The sequence below is a fragment of the Gekko japonicus genome, unplaced genomic scaffold (assembly GCF_001447785.1).
Source record: "Gekko japonicus isolate JY-2015 unplaced genomic scaffold, Gekko_japonicus_V1.1 scaffold480, whole genome shotgun sequence".
NCBI classification, from domain to species: Eukaryota; Metazoa; Chordata; class Lepidosauria; order Squamata; family Gekkonidae; genus Gekko; species Gekko japonicus.
This window is the reverse complement of record NW_015175370.1, coordinates 291,595-308,611: the sequence shown is the minus strand read 5'-3', so window position 1 is coordinate 308,611 and position 17,017 is coordinate 291,595. Positions and strand designations below refer to the sequence as shown.

Genomic DNA, 17,017 nt, shown 5'->3' with positions numbered 1-17,017 from the left:
AGGCCTTGAAAGGTGATTAAATAAACTAGGAAGAGAATTCATCTTACAAAGATTTTAATAGTATCTTTTAGTGATTATGTTACCGGGGTGGGGGGGGGAGAAAAGGAATTAAAATAGTTATGTCCAGACCCACTTGGTTGTCAGTTTGACAATCAGATTGGAAATTTACAACCTTGTATACCGTATTTCTATCTATTGATCTCTAAAGAGAGAGAGAGAGAGAGAAAGAGAGAGAGACGTATAAACAGACGGGCAATAATATTGTACTGAGTATAACACATAGCAAAAAAAATAGTGATTTATTAGCACAAAGTGGTACTGTTTGCCATTTAAAACTAAGAACAGGTTATAAGCTAATATTGATATGATGATTAACTATGAACTATTACGATTTGCCTTGAAGTGTGACATTCTGGAAAAAAAGATAATTTTAAAAGAGTAGCAGTATATGTCTGTGCTCCCTAAAATGTACTTCATTTTGTTTTTGAGTTTTCTTTTTTCGTCATGCTATGTGGTAGTTGTGTTGACATGGAAAAAGGATTCATTGTTTTTTCTAACTAAGCTAGCATCTGCCCCTGTTGGATGTTCACATAGCACTTGACTCTGCCTGGCGTGTCTGAATCTTTTTCTTTAATCAGAGGTACACAGGTTGAGTATAAAAAATCTTTTAAGACTGCTCAGATAGGACAATTTAAATGCACTGTACAATTTTCCCAGTTTACAGGTCTATACTTTTAAGGGAAAAATTGCAAAATTAACGAGAAAAAAAAATTAGAAATTGAGCATGATCTCACTTATGAGCATAGTAAAAGAAAAACTCTGCCAGCTTGCCGTTTACTTGACTAATGACTGGGACGCAACATTATTACGGCGCTGTGAATGGGAACAGGTCCTACAGTTATATTAGAAATAATGAATGATTGCTCTCGTTCCTACAGTGCAAGGATGTTTTTTTTGTACAAAACTTTTTTAAATATAAATGTTATGAAATTTTTTTAAAAAAACACTTCATTATGTTTAGGGGAGAAAAAAAAGCCCTGTATTTTAGGGTTCATTGTCTTGGTGGTGTACAAGACTTGTTCTTCATTGAAAACCAGTAGTGGAAATCCTATGCCTTGGATATACACACAGCTCTTCAGGTTGTAAAATAAATGCATTTGGGGAAAGGTTTAAGAATATATAGTACTTAAATATAGGAAAATGCACACTCATGTTGGTTCCTATGCTAAGAAGAAAAAAAACAAAAAACAAAAAAGAAGAAAAACACATTTATGGTCTCTCTTTTCTGTAATTTCTAGAATGGTATTTGAATTTAATGTTCACCTAGAGTAGGCACTATATAGTATTTATAATGAAGCTTGTATTTTTAACTGTTGCTTGTTTCTCTTACAAAAAAGGTATCTATGTACCTTTTTTTTGGTAGTGGAAAAAACACACACACAGACACACATACAAAGCAGGCTGCCACAGTATATTTTTTTTAATTTGGCAGGATAATATAGTGCAAATTATTTGTATGTTTAAAAAAAAATTCAACAATAGTGTGACATTGTACAGATAAGAGGCCATATAATGGCTGTTTTGGGGGGGGAGGGGCAAAAAATCTGTTTGAATGTCGCACTAACCAAGCGTCACAGAGGGTTGTACATATCAAGGTTCTTTTGGGGTTCCTTTGTTTTCTGCTGCCATATTGTATGCAGTAATGCAAGGTGATGATGTTGGTTTGTTCTGTAGTGTGCTCTTTGATCCCCGTTCTTCTTCTCTTACCCCCCTTTTACATTCCAGCATCTTAAACTTCATATGCAGTAAAAATAAAAAATACAAAAAAATAGAACGAAAGGAAAAAAATTTAAACAAGTTTTGCAGGATTTTTTTTCCATTGCCAAAAAGAAAAAAAAGTTAAAATGGTGCTTTATATATTTAGATCGGAAAGGATTTCATATGCAAAGCATATTAAAAAAAGAGAGAGAGAGAGAGCCCCACTGAAGTCGATACCTTTTTTTGTATATGGCAATGCAAAATATTTTGTTATTATTGGGCCTTTTCTATTCCTGTAATGAAAGCTGTTTGTCGTAACTTGAAATTTTATCTTTTACTATGGAAGTCACTATTTATTATTGCTTATGTGCTCTGTTCAGAACAGAGCCGTTGGATTTGATCTTTTATTTTTCTTTGGGGTTTTTTATTTTTTTTTATTATTTGGATGACCAAAGGTCATTGACAACCTGGCTCTTTACTGTAATTTTTTTTCCTACTCTTTGTTAAATTCTATTGGGAAAACCACTGTCTGTGTTTTTTGGGGTTATTTTTTTAATGGGCAGTTGTCTGCATTACCCTGTTCATTCACCCATTTTGTCCCTTAATTGAAAATAAAAAAATAAAAAAATTGCTTAAAGTACACACCATAAGCTTTGCGTGTCCTCATTTGACACAGTCTGTAAATTTCCCTCAGCAAGAGAAGCAGCTTTTAAGAGAAGACCACTGGGTTTTCTTCGTAGGGGCGTTTTGATGTACGCATTAGTAGCCTAAAGACCCAGAAAACTCCCTATTTATACCGCAATAAAATGCTTTGCCCCCCTGGAAAAGTGTCTTTGGTCTTACATTGATGGCAAAGATTTCATTCCCCCCCCCCTTTAAACAAGGGAACATTTCTTTTCCATCTAGATTTTTTTCTCCTCCCCCCGCCCATTTTTCTCCCACTGAGAATGCATTCAGCTAAAGTCTAAAGGTGGACGTCATTTGCTACAACATCCTGATCATCCATATTTTGTTTGTGAAAGGGACTCTCCCCAGTTCCTCCACTCCCCCTTCTTCCCCGTTTTGCACCATTGTGTACAATCACGGACAAGCTCAGAAACAAGACAATATATGCAACTCCCTCCCTGTACGGCAATACCCCATCAATCCCCCCCCCACCTGCTTTAAAATAAACTAAATCCCAGCTTGATAGGTGAATTGGAAAGAGCTGATTTCTGCTATGCCACATGATGATGTAGCAAAAGCAGGAACTGCTCACATGCACACATGCATGAGAATGGAGGCTCATCTTGGGGTATGCAACTGTTGCATCCAAGATCAGCCCCAGTTGGGGAAACCTCTTTACCACATTGGTCCAGTTGGAAAGAAACCAGGGGCAGGAGCTGCTCTTCTTTTTTTATATATTCTGTACAATGGATAGGTTTTATCAAAACGTTGTGTATACATTGTCTTTAAATATCTGGACTCTGGTTCTGATTACATATATATATATTTTTCCTCCTGAGAGGTCTGTATATGTTGTCAAGTTTTACGAATACTGCATGTTGCAGCATCTATTTGCTTTATTAAAAACACATACCTCTGTGATACCGTCTCTTGCTCTTCCTAGTGCAATAGAACTGAGTATTTATCGCTTCCCTGGGGATGGGTGGGGTTCAAGTGATAACATTGCTGTTGTTTCAGTAGCATCTGTTTTTTGCCTTGTTCTGAACAAATGCCTTCTCAAGATATGTCCATTTTAAGTAAGGAATGCTCTTAGTTCCCCCCTACCCTTGTGTCCAGAACACTGGGGCTTGGCCTAGATTGATTTTAACATGGCAGTGGACTGAGGTGCAAATAACTCCTTTAGGAGCCAGACTAAGCTGCAGCTTAATTGTACGCTGGCTGAGCACCAGAGCACAAGCAAGTTGTAGGATCCACACTGCAGCTCGATGTGATCACCAGCATGGGTTGGCATAACTTCCCAAACTGGGTCAGCACTGGATTTACCCACTTGACACTGCCCCAAGTTAATGAGGTAGTTTGCATAACTTCCCTTCTGTTTCTTGCCATTTCAGAGGACACTGTAGAGTCTCCTCTAAAGCTAAGGAAAGGAGAATTTAGTTAGCCAGCCTTTAAGAACACTGATTTACAATAAATGACAGTTATAGGATGAGAACATAGATTATAGTGTTGTGTTTTATCTGCATATTGGAAATGTGCTAATTTATGACACATTGACTGGGATCAGAAGTCTCATAAAACCTTGATAATGCTGTGCAGGAGCTTGTTGATAAATCTGTATGTGTACATTTTGATTGTTAACGTGGAGTTTCTTTTGCCATGGAAGGGAGCCCCTGTTTGTGTAGAGCTCTAAATGCATGCCAATAATAGGAATGCTTAGTGCTCATAGAGTTTCACAGATGTTATGCCAGTAATCCATACACGACCCCATAAGGCAGATCAGCATTATTGTCTTCATAATGTATAAGAGAGCCTTGAGATGTTAGTGGCTTGTGCAGCATGTTTGTAGCTTAGTGAATTTGAGCTTTCTTGTAACCAGCCACTGTGCTGCACAAACTTTCAGAGACCAAATTCATACTGCAGCTCTTGTACCAGCATCCATTGCATGGAGATGGTGATCCTTCCTAATGTGTGTTATGAGAAACTAGAGACATCAAATCATGTTCTGCTGAAAGATGTGATGATGGTAGTTTATGTTTCTTCTTGGTGCTATCTTTATTTTAATTACAGAAATATAGAATATTTCTGTCCCTCAACCCAAAGGTTCTTAGGGCATCTTTCAAGAAAATAAATACTAAAATAGAACTGATGTTAAAACCCCACCCCAAAGCCACAACAAGAGCAATCGAAAACAGCACAGCTGTAATATAATTTTAGATTAAACCCCACAAAGCATACAAAACATAGTGGCAAGATTTAACACAAGCAGAACAGCAGAGCAAGAAAAAATGGGGGAGGTGGAATCTGAGGTGAAATTAACCAAGTTGATATAGACTACAAGGTCACAAATAAATGAAGCCAATGGAGTAACCATTAAACAGAAGCCTCAGGTGAGCAAAAACATCTTTAGCTGGTGCCAAAAATACATCAGGTCTGGCACCAAGCAAAAAACACGGGGAGGGCATTCCACAGTAGGGGCGCCATGACTGAAAATGTCTAGTAGCATACATTCATGCTTCTAATCCAGATGGAAGGCGAAACAGGGCCTGTGAAGAAGACCTTAGTTGATGGACAGGAATATGCAACAGTAGGTAGTCCTTTACATTCTTTCCCTTACGTAGTTCTGTGGGCCAAGTGCTATTGAATGTTTGCTGTCACAGACCATTAATGTACAGAAGGCCACAAGCCTCACTGCACTATCCATACAAAACTGCCTCGTACCAAGTCAGACCATTGGACCAATACTGCCTGCTCCAGCAGAGAATGGCTCTCCAGCATGGCAAGGTCTCTCCTAGCTTACCATCTGACATCATTTTAAACTGGAGTTAGTGGGGAATAAACAGGGAACCTTCTACATGCAAAGTTTCTCCCAACCGGTGCTCTGTATGCAGTCCAAAAGCAAAAATATGATATATTACAATGTACACCTTAGTACTTTTTGCTTCATTTAATTATTCGATAGACTCTCCTTTTCTTCTACATAGCTTTTGAAGTCAAATTTGTTTTATTTGTGTATATTTAAATGCATACCCTGTTTTTCTACAAAAAAAGGTCCTCTGAAGTACAATCCTGTGCAGGTTTATTGAAACAAGTGGGTAGAGACTGGGGTGACTCGGCATAGGGCTGCATTGCACATGACTTGCAACAAAACAGTATCAAGAAATCAAATTCAAACCACAAAATAACAGTTTTAAAAATGAATACATTTAAAAGACAGCAAAAGCATACAGAAGGTTCTGTGGCCACAGAGGATTTTGTGGGGGAAATTAGGTTTCACCGGTCATGTAAAGTTCCATGTAGAAGTTTTTAATGCTAATCTATCAAGCTGTTTTTGAACTCTGCAAAATATGTGGCCATATTTAGAGGGGTATTGGCTTTAGTTTTTAAGATGGAGGTAGGATATTACATAATTTGAAAGTAAATATAGATGTTACGTGCATATGATCTGTAAGAAACTTTTTTGTTACAGTCTAACATTTCTGGATAACATCAATGCCTAAGTGGCCCTTTAAAGTGGGTCACTTGCCCTATGTTTTGTATTTTGTTCCAAGAATTACAGCCCTGTTGCCAGAAAGATGTATGGATCTGTGAAGCTGTCTTATGTAGTCAGACCACTGGCGCAATATTGTCTTCTCTGACTGGCAGGGGCACTCTGTTGACTCTGGTAAAAGGTCTTTTCACGTCTTCCTACTTGATTCTCGTTAAAAGGAGATATCAGAAACAAATAATGTGTTCTACCACTATGCTATGGGCAACCACCATGTGGATGTTATTCATAAGAGCGTTATCTTTGAGAAAGGATCATGGCTGACCCATTCCCGTCAAAGTTTTTCTTATACATACACCAGAGGGAATCACAGGAGCCACCTCTTGGAAGCAAAATGTTGCATCACACGTATCTACACAACAAATGTATATCAGTTTCTTATGAGTTTCTTGCTTCCCTAAAGGATCCTGGGACTTATCATTTGGAGAAGATGCTGAGAATTGTGTACCAGAGATCCCCTGAACCCAACTACAGTTCCCTGGAGTAGGACGTAACTGTGAAACCAGTTTAAGTCAATACTAAAGATATGCCTTCTGTCTCTGCTTCAGCCACCCTCTTTCCTCCATCTTTATACCAAGCCCTTACTGCACCGTTATGGTCATGTTCTTGAACGTGTCTTCTGGGTTCTTTTCAGACTTCCAATGTAATATTATTTTTTCTCCGCAGAAAAGATGTACGTGAAGAAAGTTACATCAGTAGCTCCAGATCCATGTGGAAAGCTCTTTGAGCTGAAGTAGGCAATATTCCTGGCTCTTCCTTGCAAAACCTGTTTTCAGTTACTGTGTAAACTTGTTTTTGTCCCCCCACCCCATGTTGGGCATTCCACTAAGAAAAGAAATGTTGGACCAGGATTCTGGTATCTGATTAAGGGAGCTTTGCCTCTCGAAAGCTCATACCTCAAAAATCTTGTGGGTCTCTAAGGTGCTTCTGAACTCGAATCTAGTGGATCAGAATTAGGCTTCTCTGGGAGTCATTTAGTGCTCACTCAGCCTTCCACATTTGCTATCTCCCACACTTTGTTGTGACTAAGATTTCTGTTGATTTCTAGTCTATTGCTTCTTAGTGCTCTGTTATCCTTCTCTGGGTTGCTTCTATCTTTTTCTAATCCCATCATCTTCTTTTTCTCCTTTCCAGTCTCCAGTTTGGTTTGATCTTTTTATTTCAATTTCTTGCTGACTGCTTATGGAGGAAGACTTGAGGACCACCCCATGAGGTGACCTAAAACATCTCGCTGTTCTAGAGTGACTCATGCAAGAAGTCACAGAGGATGCATGGCTCAACTCCAGGTTGGAGAACATAACCTCCTGGTCTAGACTCAGGCATGGCTGAATCCTCTCATCCTGTTTATGCTGCCTTTTTTTCTCTCCCTCCAACCTCACTTGTGAGCCAATGTAATCTGGTACCTAAAGAGTCAAGATAGGTAGAGCCCGTTGGGCAGGTCTGCAAAACCCAAGTTTGCCATGAATTCTGTGGACATCCTTGGATAGATTGTTCTGAGATCGCGGCCTCTAGAACAGTGGTGGCGAACCTGTGGCGCTCAGAGCCCTCTCTGTGGGCATGCATGCCATCGCCCCAGCCAGGCCCAGACCATCATTAAAGTGTCGGATTCTCTGCCAAATAATTTTAAGTAAATGAAAGCATTTGGGATTGCTTTCCTTACTTTGTTTGGATCATCTTAAATTAATGTATGAGTTGTTTTTTCTAAAGTAAAACCTCAGTATTCAGGTTAAATTGCCGTGTTGGCACTTTGCAATAAATAAGTGCGTTTTGGGTCGCAGTTTGGGCATTCGGTCTCTAAAAGGTTCGACATCACTGCTCTAGAATGTCAGCTGCCAACTCACATTGTTATGAGGATAAGAGAAAATGGGATTGGATGTTATTGGCCAGCAGCACTAGTTGCCTGTGCAGTCCAGTTTCTTCCAGAGCTAGCTAATGGCAATAGTTTGTAATGCCTAGAAAGGATCTCAGGAAAGTTGCACTGGCCATAAATATGGACTTTCCTATGCAATATCCTTTTTAGCCATGATGAACGCCACCATTTGACTGTAGAAGAGACCTCATAGGTAGTACCTGTTTGTAATATCTGAAATCACAGTAAGATTGTAGAGATTTTGGGGTATTTGCTGTATATGGGATTAATAACAGCAATAAGCCCGTACTGTTTGGTATAGAACAAACCAGTTTGAATAAGGATCATCACACTGACACAAGTTTTTCTTGGTCTTGCTAGCAAATGCCACTGAGGAACACTTCCAGTGTGATGCTCCCAGTTTACACGAGTTCTGTGTTGATGAAAGTCACTCCATAAATATCTTTAAATAAATAAATATGAGGTGAAGCCAATCCTCACAGCAGGTAAACTGTCTGTGTGTGGTCCATGAACTCTTTCCTTGCCCCTTCCCATTGTGGCTTTTCCCATTTCTGTTTCACTGAAACCAATCCAACCAAGATTTTAAGTGATTCTTGGCTGGTATCTCTGATGTAGTTCATCTTTCTATAGTTCTTGACCCTCTTTCCTGCTTGAGTGGCTGTGATACTGTTCTTCTCAGAGATTTCCATCTCTAGGTCTACTTTGTCTTTTCTCTTCTGACTGGCAGTGCATTTCCAGGGTCTCAAGCAGAGATCTTCAACATCACCTACTGCCTGATCCTTTTCACTGGAGATGCCAGAGATTGAACATGGGATCTTGTGCATGCAAAGCAAATGTTCTACCACCAAGCTATGGCCCTACATAATATCTGGCAACTATTATAAGGTAATTCACAAATTTACCCTTCTACTTTCTGCCCAGTTACAGATCTTACAGCAGTCTCTCTACTTAACTCAGATGTCTTGCCACCCTCTGACACCACACACAGTAAAAATAAATCTCCTTAAAACTGCCTCTTCTTTGAGGGATGCTGTCATGGAATCTTCTTCAACATATTCTCTATCTGCTCCCCTTCCAGATAATCAAGTAATTCTGCCATTTCTTTCTTGTTAAACCTTCCATGCTTTCCTTTTTCCTGTCTGCACTTGGGCTGAACTACCATCACCTTTCACTGAGCTGCCACTCCACCCGTATCTGAAAGTAACATGGGTGTAGAAAACATTTTAATCTCAGGTTAGACCCAGTTCTTATTGGGCTCCATGTACAGTATTTCTTTACACGCTCATGTCTCCACGACTTTTACAGAAGTCAAGACTACAGTGGTCTTTTGAAGACTCCGAAGTTTTGATTTACCCCCAGATGAGATTCCAAGAAGCACTTCCTGCTTCCTGCACTGATCCATTATAGTCCACGTGACACACCATGCAATTCATAAGGCCACTATGACTGCCAATGCCACACCATCTATTGAAAAAGCAAGAATACCCTAAAACTGCTCCTTGGAAATGCTCAGGTAACCAATAGCCCAGCCTGGGCAATCTACTGGATAGAGGATTTGGTTTAATGTGATGGTCCTGGATTAATATTCCAATTAATTCTGTCAAAAAATGTTAAAGTAAGCAAGATTCACCACATGAAGAAGCTCTGTTGAATCAAGGTAGTAGTGCTCACATTGTTTTGGGACTCCTGATGATAATCAGTTTGAATGTTCTTGAGTATAACTCCATTCAGTTGTGCAATTATGGAAGGGTTAAAGACAGTGTACATGTTTAAAAATTCAGGATTTTCAAGTGAGACAATGTTTGAATGCAGACTTTGGCCCTAGAAACAGAGGGTGAGTTCACACATTTAACTGGCCAACAATCCTTTAAGTATAGTGGAATATGTGCATATTTCCATCCATTACGCATCTAAGGCAATGCACAAGATGGGCCTTTCATACAGAAACATAGAGGTGCAAGCGCCGAACTTGCATGATTCCCCTCTTTTTCATTGAAAGAGTCAAATGCACACAGGGTTGTGAGTAATTACATGGTAATCTAGGCAAACCCACACACTGGTACCAGGCAGAATACGTCAATATTATATTGTGCTTGTGGTCTCTGATGCTGATTGGCTAAGACATTATTAGGAGGCATTATCAAGGCACCATTCTATTGTGCTGGTTTTACATAAGTCATTTACAGCACAATAGGAGATATGGGGCAGGTTCGTAATCGTAATTACTCATTGGGCTATAAAACTCTTGTAGCTATTGTTTAAGTTTTCATTACAATGTACATGTATAGAATGTGATATGTAAATGTGTCAAGCCATATGTGTCTGCCCTGATTTGTATAGATAATCAGTGTCTGGATGAACAAAATGTTTTAATATTTTTGGAAACCATCTTACAGTTTCAAAGTAATTGAATAATTCCTTTTGTATTTCAAATTGGGGGGGAAGCTAGGATCACTGGACACACTGCCAGATCCCAGAGTTTCTAGAAATGCAGATTAGCTCACCCAAACTCTCTCTCTCTCTCTCTTACTCTTACAGCTTAATTACAATTATTAACATTTCCTATAGTATGGGCACAGTGCAGAGCATTATTTGTTATGGCATCTCTATCCAATAGCCATTATAAGTCTCATTGTACAGAGAGTGAAGACTGAGTGTAAACCAGCAAGTCCATGTATGAATTAGAGTAAAGGTCTTCCTTCCACTTTAGTGGTAGACAGCTGACAATTTGGAGACTCAATCCAGCCCCTCCATTTGATATATTACATTTTTATCCCACCATTCCTACAAGGCACTTAGGTGGCATACATGGTTCTCCTGCCTTCTATTTATCCTCAGAACAACCCCGAGAAGTAAGTTAGGTTGAAAGACAGTGACTGGTCTGAGTGGGGATTTCAATCCCCATTTTCCTAGTCCTAATTTAACCGCTACATCACACTGATCCAGGACTCTCCTATCCAGCCACCAATCCCAGCGACACACACTTAGGTTGACCACTTTCTGCTACAAGAGTCGAGACATGGGCAAAGGCTGTTTTTAACCTCTCTGCTACCTTCAGTGAATACAAACAAATCTGGCACAACAAAGAGCTCATTAATCCCTCCTGCCCAGTGAAAGCTGCTGTTAGAGCATACTTCTATCATGTTATACACTTTAGCAACTCACAGTGAAATCCTAAGAACACTGTCCTGGGGGTGAGCCCCATGGAATACATTTGAATAAGATTCTAAGTCAACCTGTTTAGGATTGCACTGTCAGTCTCATTTCCTGTGTCTTGGATTGCACAGGGGAATGAATGGCAGCTGAGGCATATAAGAAGAGCTTTGACAGAAGAACTTTGTTAGCGCCTCTATTAGGGAGAATGGAGTTGAAGAGTCCTTTGCTTATCGCATGGAAGTGAACATGTGGGTGGAGGTACTGCTGCTGCCCTTTCAACCTTGGTTCATATGAAGAGAACAGTGTTTTGGAAAAATGGGAAAATAAGAGAAGAAAACATTGAGGGAAAAGAAAGTATTTTTCTCATTTTACGTGACCCTGCCTGTTTTTCTCATGCCGTTCATACTCATCACCAAGACTGTGAGCCCTTTAGAGGGAAGCATGGACATTATTGTAAGCTACCCTGAGCCTATGAGGTAAAACAGATAATAAAATAATGAATTTAGGGCCTGTTTGATAGCTGCCAACATAGGTACTGCCTGTCGAGCCATATTCAAGAATCAATATACACATTTCCTCAATCCATGCTTTTCATATCACACATTTGTGTATACAACACAAAATGAGAGCAGAAATCACCGTTATGTGGCAAACTATAAATGTTACTGTGGAGATCACAGAGTTGAAAGATGGAGGGAAAGGTCACCCATGGCAGAATGGACTGCTAAAGTACAGTTTGCAGAGTTGAATCAGTAGCAAGGATTGGTGGAAAAGAAACATCCAGGAAGTTTCAGTTGTTTTGGAGTTAAAGAATTTCCTAACATCGAACCCTTATTGCATTTTGTTTTCAAAACATGCCCAGTATTGAGGTAAGACATCCCTTTAAGATCTTTTACAGAGGAATGCTTAAATATCAGCAACACTGAGAGAGGAAAGGGTAGTTGTCATGAACTGGGCGGCATACAAGTTGAATAGCAACATAACTTTGAGAGGACAATATATTGTAGCCTGAACAAAAACAGTAATACAAAATGTGACATTTTTCTAGCAGTGTGATAAATTAATGGTGTTGTAAAGGCATGAACCACTGAGGCCAATTCACCGCTTGTTAGATTTCCGAAATGGCTTTTGATGGCAGCCATAATGTATTCTTAAGCTGAGGGAATGTTCTGTATGAGCCTGACCTACACTCCCAAGACACTTTTTGGTGAGGAAAAAAGATATCTAAATAAATAAGAGTGATGGGAAGGGTGTGAGGTAGGGCCAGTAATAAAAATACTGGCTTCAAAATTTTCGGTAGCTATAAACCTCAGAAGGTCAAGCCATTCCAACAAAATCCTAGTGCCATTAGCCTTCTGCTGCTTTGAGTGGAGTGTTTTAAGGAAAATTGTGAAACAATATCAAAAATTAACGATAACCTGTACTTTTCACAGAGGAGTCTGAGTTGTACCACTTCAGATTGCGGGTGGGGGCTCAAAAATCACACACACACACACAACACCTAGATGTTGGGAAGGAATGGATTCTAGCACATCATGCATGCTAGTTTTCTGTGAGAAGGGAGCACTTTTGTACAGAACCCCCACTTATAGCCTGAAATAGTACTGCCTTGATACAGGTGTAATACCTCAGTGAGAACTAGATTCATATTACAAGTGGACTAGAGCAATCTCATAAATTTGGGTTACTTCTGTATTATAGACCAACAATAATGACTTTGAAATTAAGGATATGTCCATACTGAGTTTTATAGGGGTGTAGTATGGACCTCTGCAGTCAGACTCTCTTTGGTCTTCCATATGGTTCATCTCTTCTTCTAGCTCTGCCCTCAGGAAACATCATCCTTCACCTCCATTGAATAACCAAGCCCTGCTCAACTATCTGCTGCTGCCTGAATAATACCTCTTCTTGAGTGTGGTCGTCTTTGTGAATAGGACTGTTGGATCACTTTGAAACAGAAGAGCTTCTGCAGCATACCCAAGAAAAAAGGGTATGGACAGAATAAGTCCTACATCCACCGCTGCTGTCAAACCTGAAGAACCTTGCAAGGCATAAGGGATTCACCCAAATTCCATGTTACAAGAACTCTGTGGGACAGGACATCAGCCCTTCTTCTAAGCAATGACCTTGTAAAGACTATATGATGATTTTATTTTCATGATTATGCTGTATATTGAGCTGGACTCAAGTGCCCTGATCCAGCAAGGGAATTCCATATGTGCACAGCCGCATCCACATCACAATAGCCATACTTACTCATTGAACTGGCTGGATGTCTGTGGAGGTGCATTTTCCAACCCAGGGCCACTACTTGATGTGTGTAACTAGTTGTTTATGTGTCTGGAGACGGATTGGGGCAACAACATTTCTCTGCCTAGATAAAATGGGAGTTTGTTCTTTTGGATCACACGCACACAGACATACCCACACAAATGTTCAAGTAAAGTCTCTCATCACTCAGTGTGTTGCATAATTGTAAACAGGAATAATTTGCCTTTCGGTCCATATTACACCTATTTTTTTTCCTCTGTCCCCATCCTTTTTTGTAGGTTGGCGTAGCGCCCAGGGGACTCCTGATGTGTGGCAATTTCCGGATGGAAGCTCAAGGCCGCTTAAATTCTGAGAGAATGTGAAGTGCAATGGGGATGTGCGCCACGTATGTGACACCCAAGTGGGGTTTGCTGTTGGGTTAGTTTGTGATGCTGTCTGGCAGAACAGCTTCAGAAGTCGCCATGCAAAAGGCAGGATCCTTCGGGACCCACCCACGCGCACACACACTGCCTGCCTGATGGACTCTTATTTATATATTTTTAATATGGTACAAAAACCCACATTGTTAAAATTAATCTTCCATCAAGGGCTTCCCATGATTGATATGTTTTTTAAAAATATATATATATTATTTGACAATCTTGTAGGCCATTTCCAAAATGGCACTGGGAAAGCCACCTTAAAACATGCTGATAGACTGGCCCGGCAAATAGGTCCACCAGAAAAGTGACCAGTCCCCAGAAAATATTACAAGTCCATCTACCCATGCATAATTTGTGACATAACAGAAGCTTGAAAGAAATAAAAAAGCAGCCAAGTTTCATACAATTTGACAGCATACGCCTCAGAATAGAGAGGACTGTGCTTGGTGGACTAATGGTCTGACTCAGGGGTATAAAGTAATTCCTTGGACTCTTACTCAACAGGAAACAACAGGGAGAGAGGTGTGGGGTGAATAAACTTCTCCCACGTCTATAAAGTGAATTCTGTGCAGTCCAGTGGGGTGTGTTCTCACAGGAGGCTCCCAAACACCCTTTTTCCCTCAAGGGAAACTGCGGGGTGGGGGAGATGAGCCCACATCTCTCATGGCTGCACCTGTATGGAGGCAGTCGCATACAAGCTGATCGCACATGTGAATTTCAATATGCATTGACTTTCGGAATGTTGTTCCATGCTCACTGCATAATCTTCCCCAGTCTTAGAAGTCAGCAAAAGGTGCAAAGGCCAACCTGGGAACTACTGTGTCAACCCATGGTAACTCAAAAATGCAGATTATTTTTTCTCCCTGGCTGTGACATTGACAATAGGGCAGGGATGTTGCTCATTTTGGCCAGTTCGGTGTTGTTAATTAACCACCTATTATTTGACTATGATCAGACACTGTAAAATGTTACATCATGATGCCCAGCTGTCATCAGCACCATGGTGACCTACCTTTTCATTGTATCAGTTTAATCTGAAAGCAATCATTAGAGCGGGGACACCTTTCCTGGTGCTACCAAGTGTTTTTAGAAAATGGGTGGGATCAGGTGGGGCTTTCCCCCAGCAAGGGTTCTAATTGGCAACTGGAGATTTGATTGGCTGTAAACCTTACTTTGGAGGCAGCTGACATCATAGCACAAAGGTCGTCTCTGTGTAACTAAAAATAAGCTACGGCAGCCATTTTTTAGCTGTGCCTACTGTGGTATTTCAGAATTGCAAAGGTGCCCACAGGCTCAAAAATGTTGGAGACCCCTGGGTTTTGAGTGAGAGCAGTTTGCTTCCCGGCAGTGCAAAAAATAAGAGGTACACACCCTGCTCAACTGCTCTCTTCAGAGAGTTTTATGCCTCCCCTTTTCCCTCCCAGTCAAGCTATGGTGCCTAGTTTTGCCTTCAGGCCCCAATCTGTAACTGCAGGCATCTCAGAACAAGAGCCAGAAGCAGGAAGTGTGCTCAGTGGCAAAGAATACAAGTGCTTGGGGTCAGCAGTGCCGCCACGACATTTGCCATGAAGAAGAGGGTCCTCCATGTTGTAGAACACGGGGCTCACTGTAAAATTTCCCTGAGATACCTGAGAAGACAGTAGTTGTAATTAGCACAATTTTCTCTATGCTTTGTTATTCGAAGTCTTTAATACATGACTGTTATTTGCCAACAATGTGAGATCTGCAAAGATATGCACAAAAGTGTTGTATGTGGGTGCACAAGGGAAATGAACTGGGTTCTGAGCATGTTTGTCCTTGGAACCTGGTTTTCACCTCCTTTCCAAAGAAAAGGGGCGAGACAGCAGGAGAGGCAGGTACCATTCTAAGCCAGTGCTTTTTGTGTGTGTGTGGCAAGGTTAGTCAATAGCAGCCCTCTCCTATACCAGCCTCACCTCTTTTCATCCCCCAGGAGGCCTGCATAGAAACATCCTGTGGTACTAAATTTGGGAGGAGGCATCCAAGTGCCATTCCTGTCTGGCATAGCCCATTCTGCACGCTTTCCACCCAAACTGCAAAGAGACCTTGATGGCTGTTGCTTGAAGTTCATTGGGGTCTAGGTGTGCATTGGAAGCTTGCACACCCTCTTTCAGAATCACTGTGCAAATCGACTACAATGCTGATGGCATGGATTCAGTTGTGAATCTTTCCGATTATTTCGCTCATTTGTTTTTAGGAAAGAGAACGCTACTTTATACCGGAGTCAGAACACTGGTCCATGTAGCCTCATACTGTCTATTCTGCATGGCAATGAGTCTCCAAGGCCTTGAGTCAGCCATGCTACCTGAGATCCTTTCATTGGACATAACAAGGATTGAGCTGGGACCTGATGCAACAGGCAGAGCAGGTGCTCTGTCGTTGACCTATGGGCTATGTGTCAAATTACCATAAAAAGCAACCCTTCCGGATCAAAATACATGCATTCAGTACCAGACATTTGCAGCTATGGACAGCATACTTTCCAGAACTGAAGTTATATTCATGATTCTGTGTTAAAACAAACACGTTGGTATTTATTCCTGTCGAAGTTCATGTGGAAATCCCAACTGCTTCATTTATCATGTGTACACAACTGAGTGATGCTGATTGTGATGTACTGCATTTCTGTTGCTTAAATATGTACCTTTGAGGGGGGGAAGAGGGCGGGCGGGCCATGACATGCTTCACTTTATGTTTGGAATAATAAGAAATGACTACAAAACGAGATGTGTTTGTGTTGAACTGTGATTGCACAACTGGGACCACCAGAAAATACAATAAACCTAGATGGTGGGGTATGTTCAGAAGATCATAAGAGGTGCCCTGCCTGAACAGACCAGTGGTCCATCTAGTTCAGTATCCCACTTCAAACTGTGGTCAGCTAGTACTGTAGGGCCTACAAACAGAATATAGAGGCTAAGGTCTTCTTCTGATGATGCCTCCTAATGCTGGTATTAAGAGGATTTCTGCCTCTAGATGTGGAGGTTCCTTTTAAGAACTGATAAAACATGTATTGCCCATCGTTGTTTGTACAATGAGGCCAGATCCATTTAATCAACAATTATGAAGCAGCACAAAAACCAGTTTGCCCGTGGCTGTTCAGAAAGATTCAGAATCTCCATTTCTTACACCGAATCAGATAGAGCTATGGGCATATTGAGAATCTGAGGTCTGTACAGTGAATGCAATTGGTGGGGATCAGTTCCCATGACATTCAGGCATGCTGAGTAGATGGAAAGTTGGTGGGTAGACAGCAAAGTGGCTGGTCACCCCAGTACTTGGCACTGGTTTGGCCCATAGACCTATACACTG

General features: G+C 40.8%; 1 protein-coding gene across 1 annotated transcript in view; it reads left to right on the top strand.

Moving 5' to 3' along the window:
* BCL11A (B-cell CLL/lymphoma 11A) overlaps positions 1–13,818 on the top strand; it is a 210,780-nt gene extending 196,962 nt beyond the window's left edge. The window contains exon 5 of the mRNA XM_015425497.1: positions 13,544–13,818. Coding sequence (XP_015280983.1) covers positions 13,544–13,617 — 74 coding nt within the window. The 3' untranslated portion in view covers positions 13,618–13,818. The remainder of the gene's footprint in view (positions 1–13,543) is intronic.
* The last annotated feature ends 3,199 nt before the right edge of the window (positions 13,819–17,017 follow it).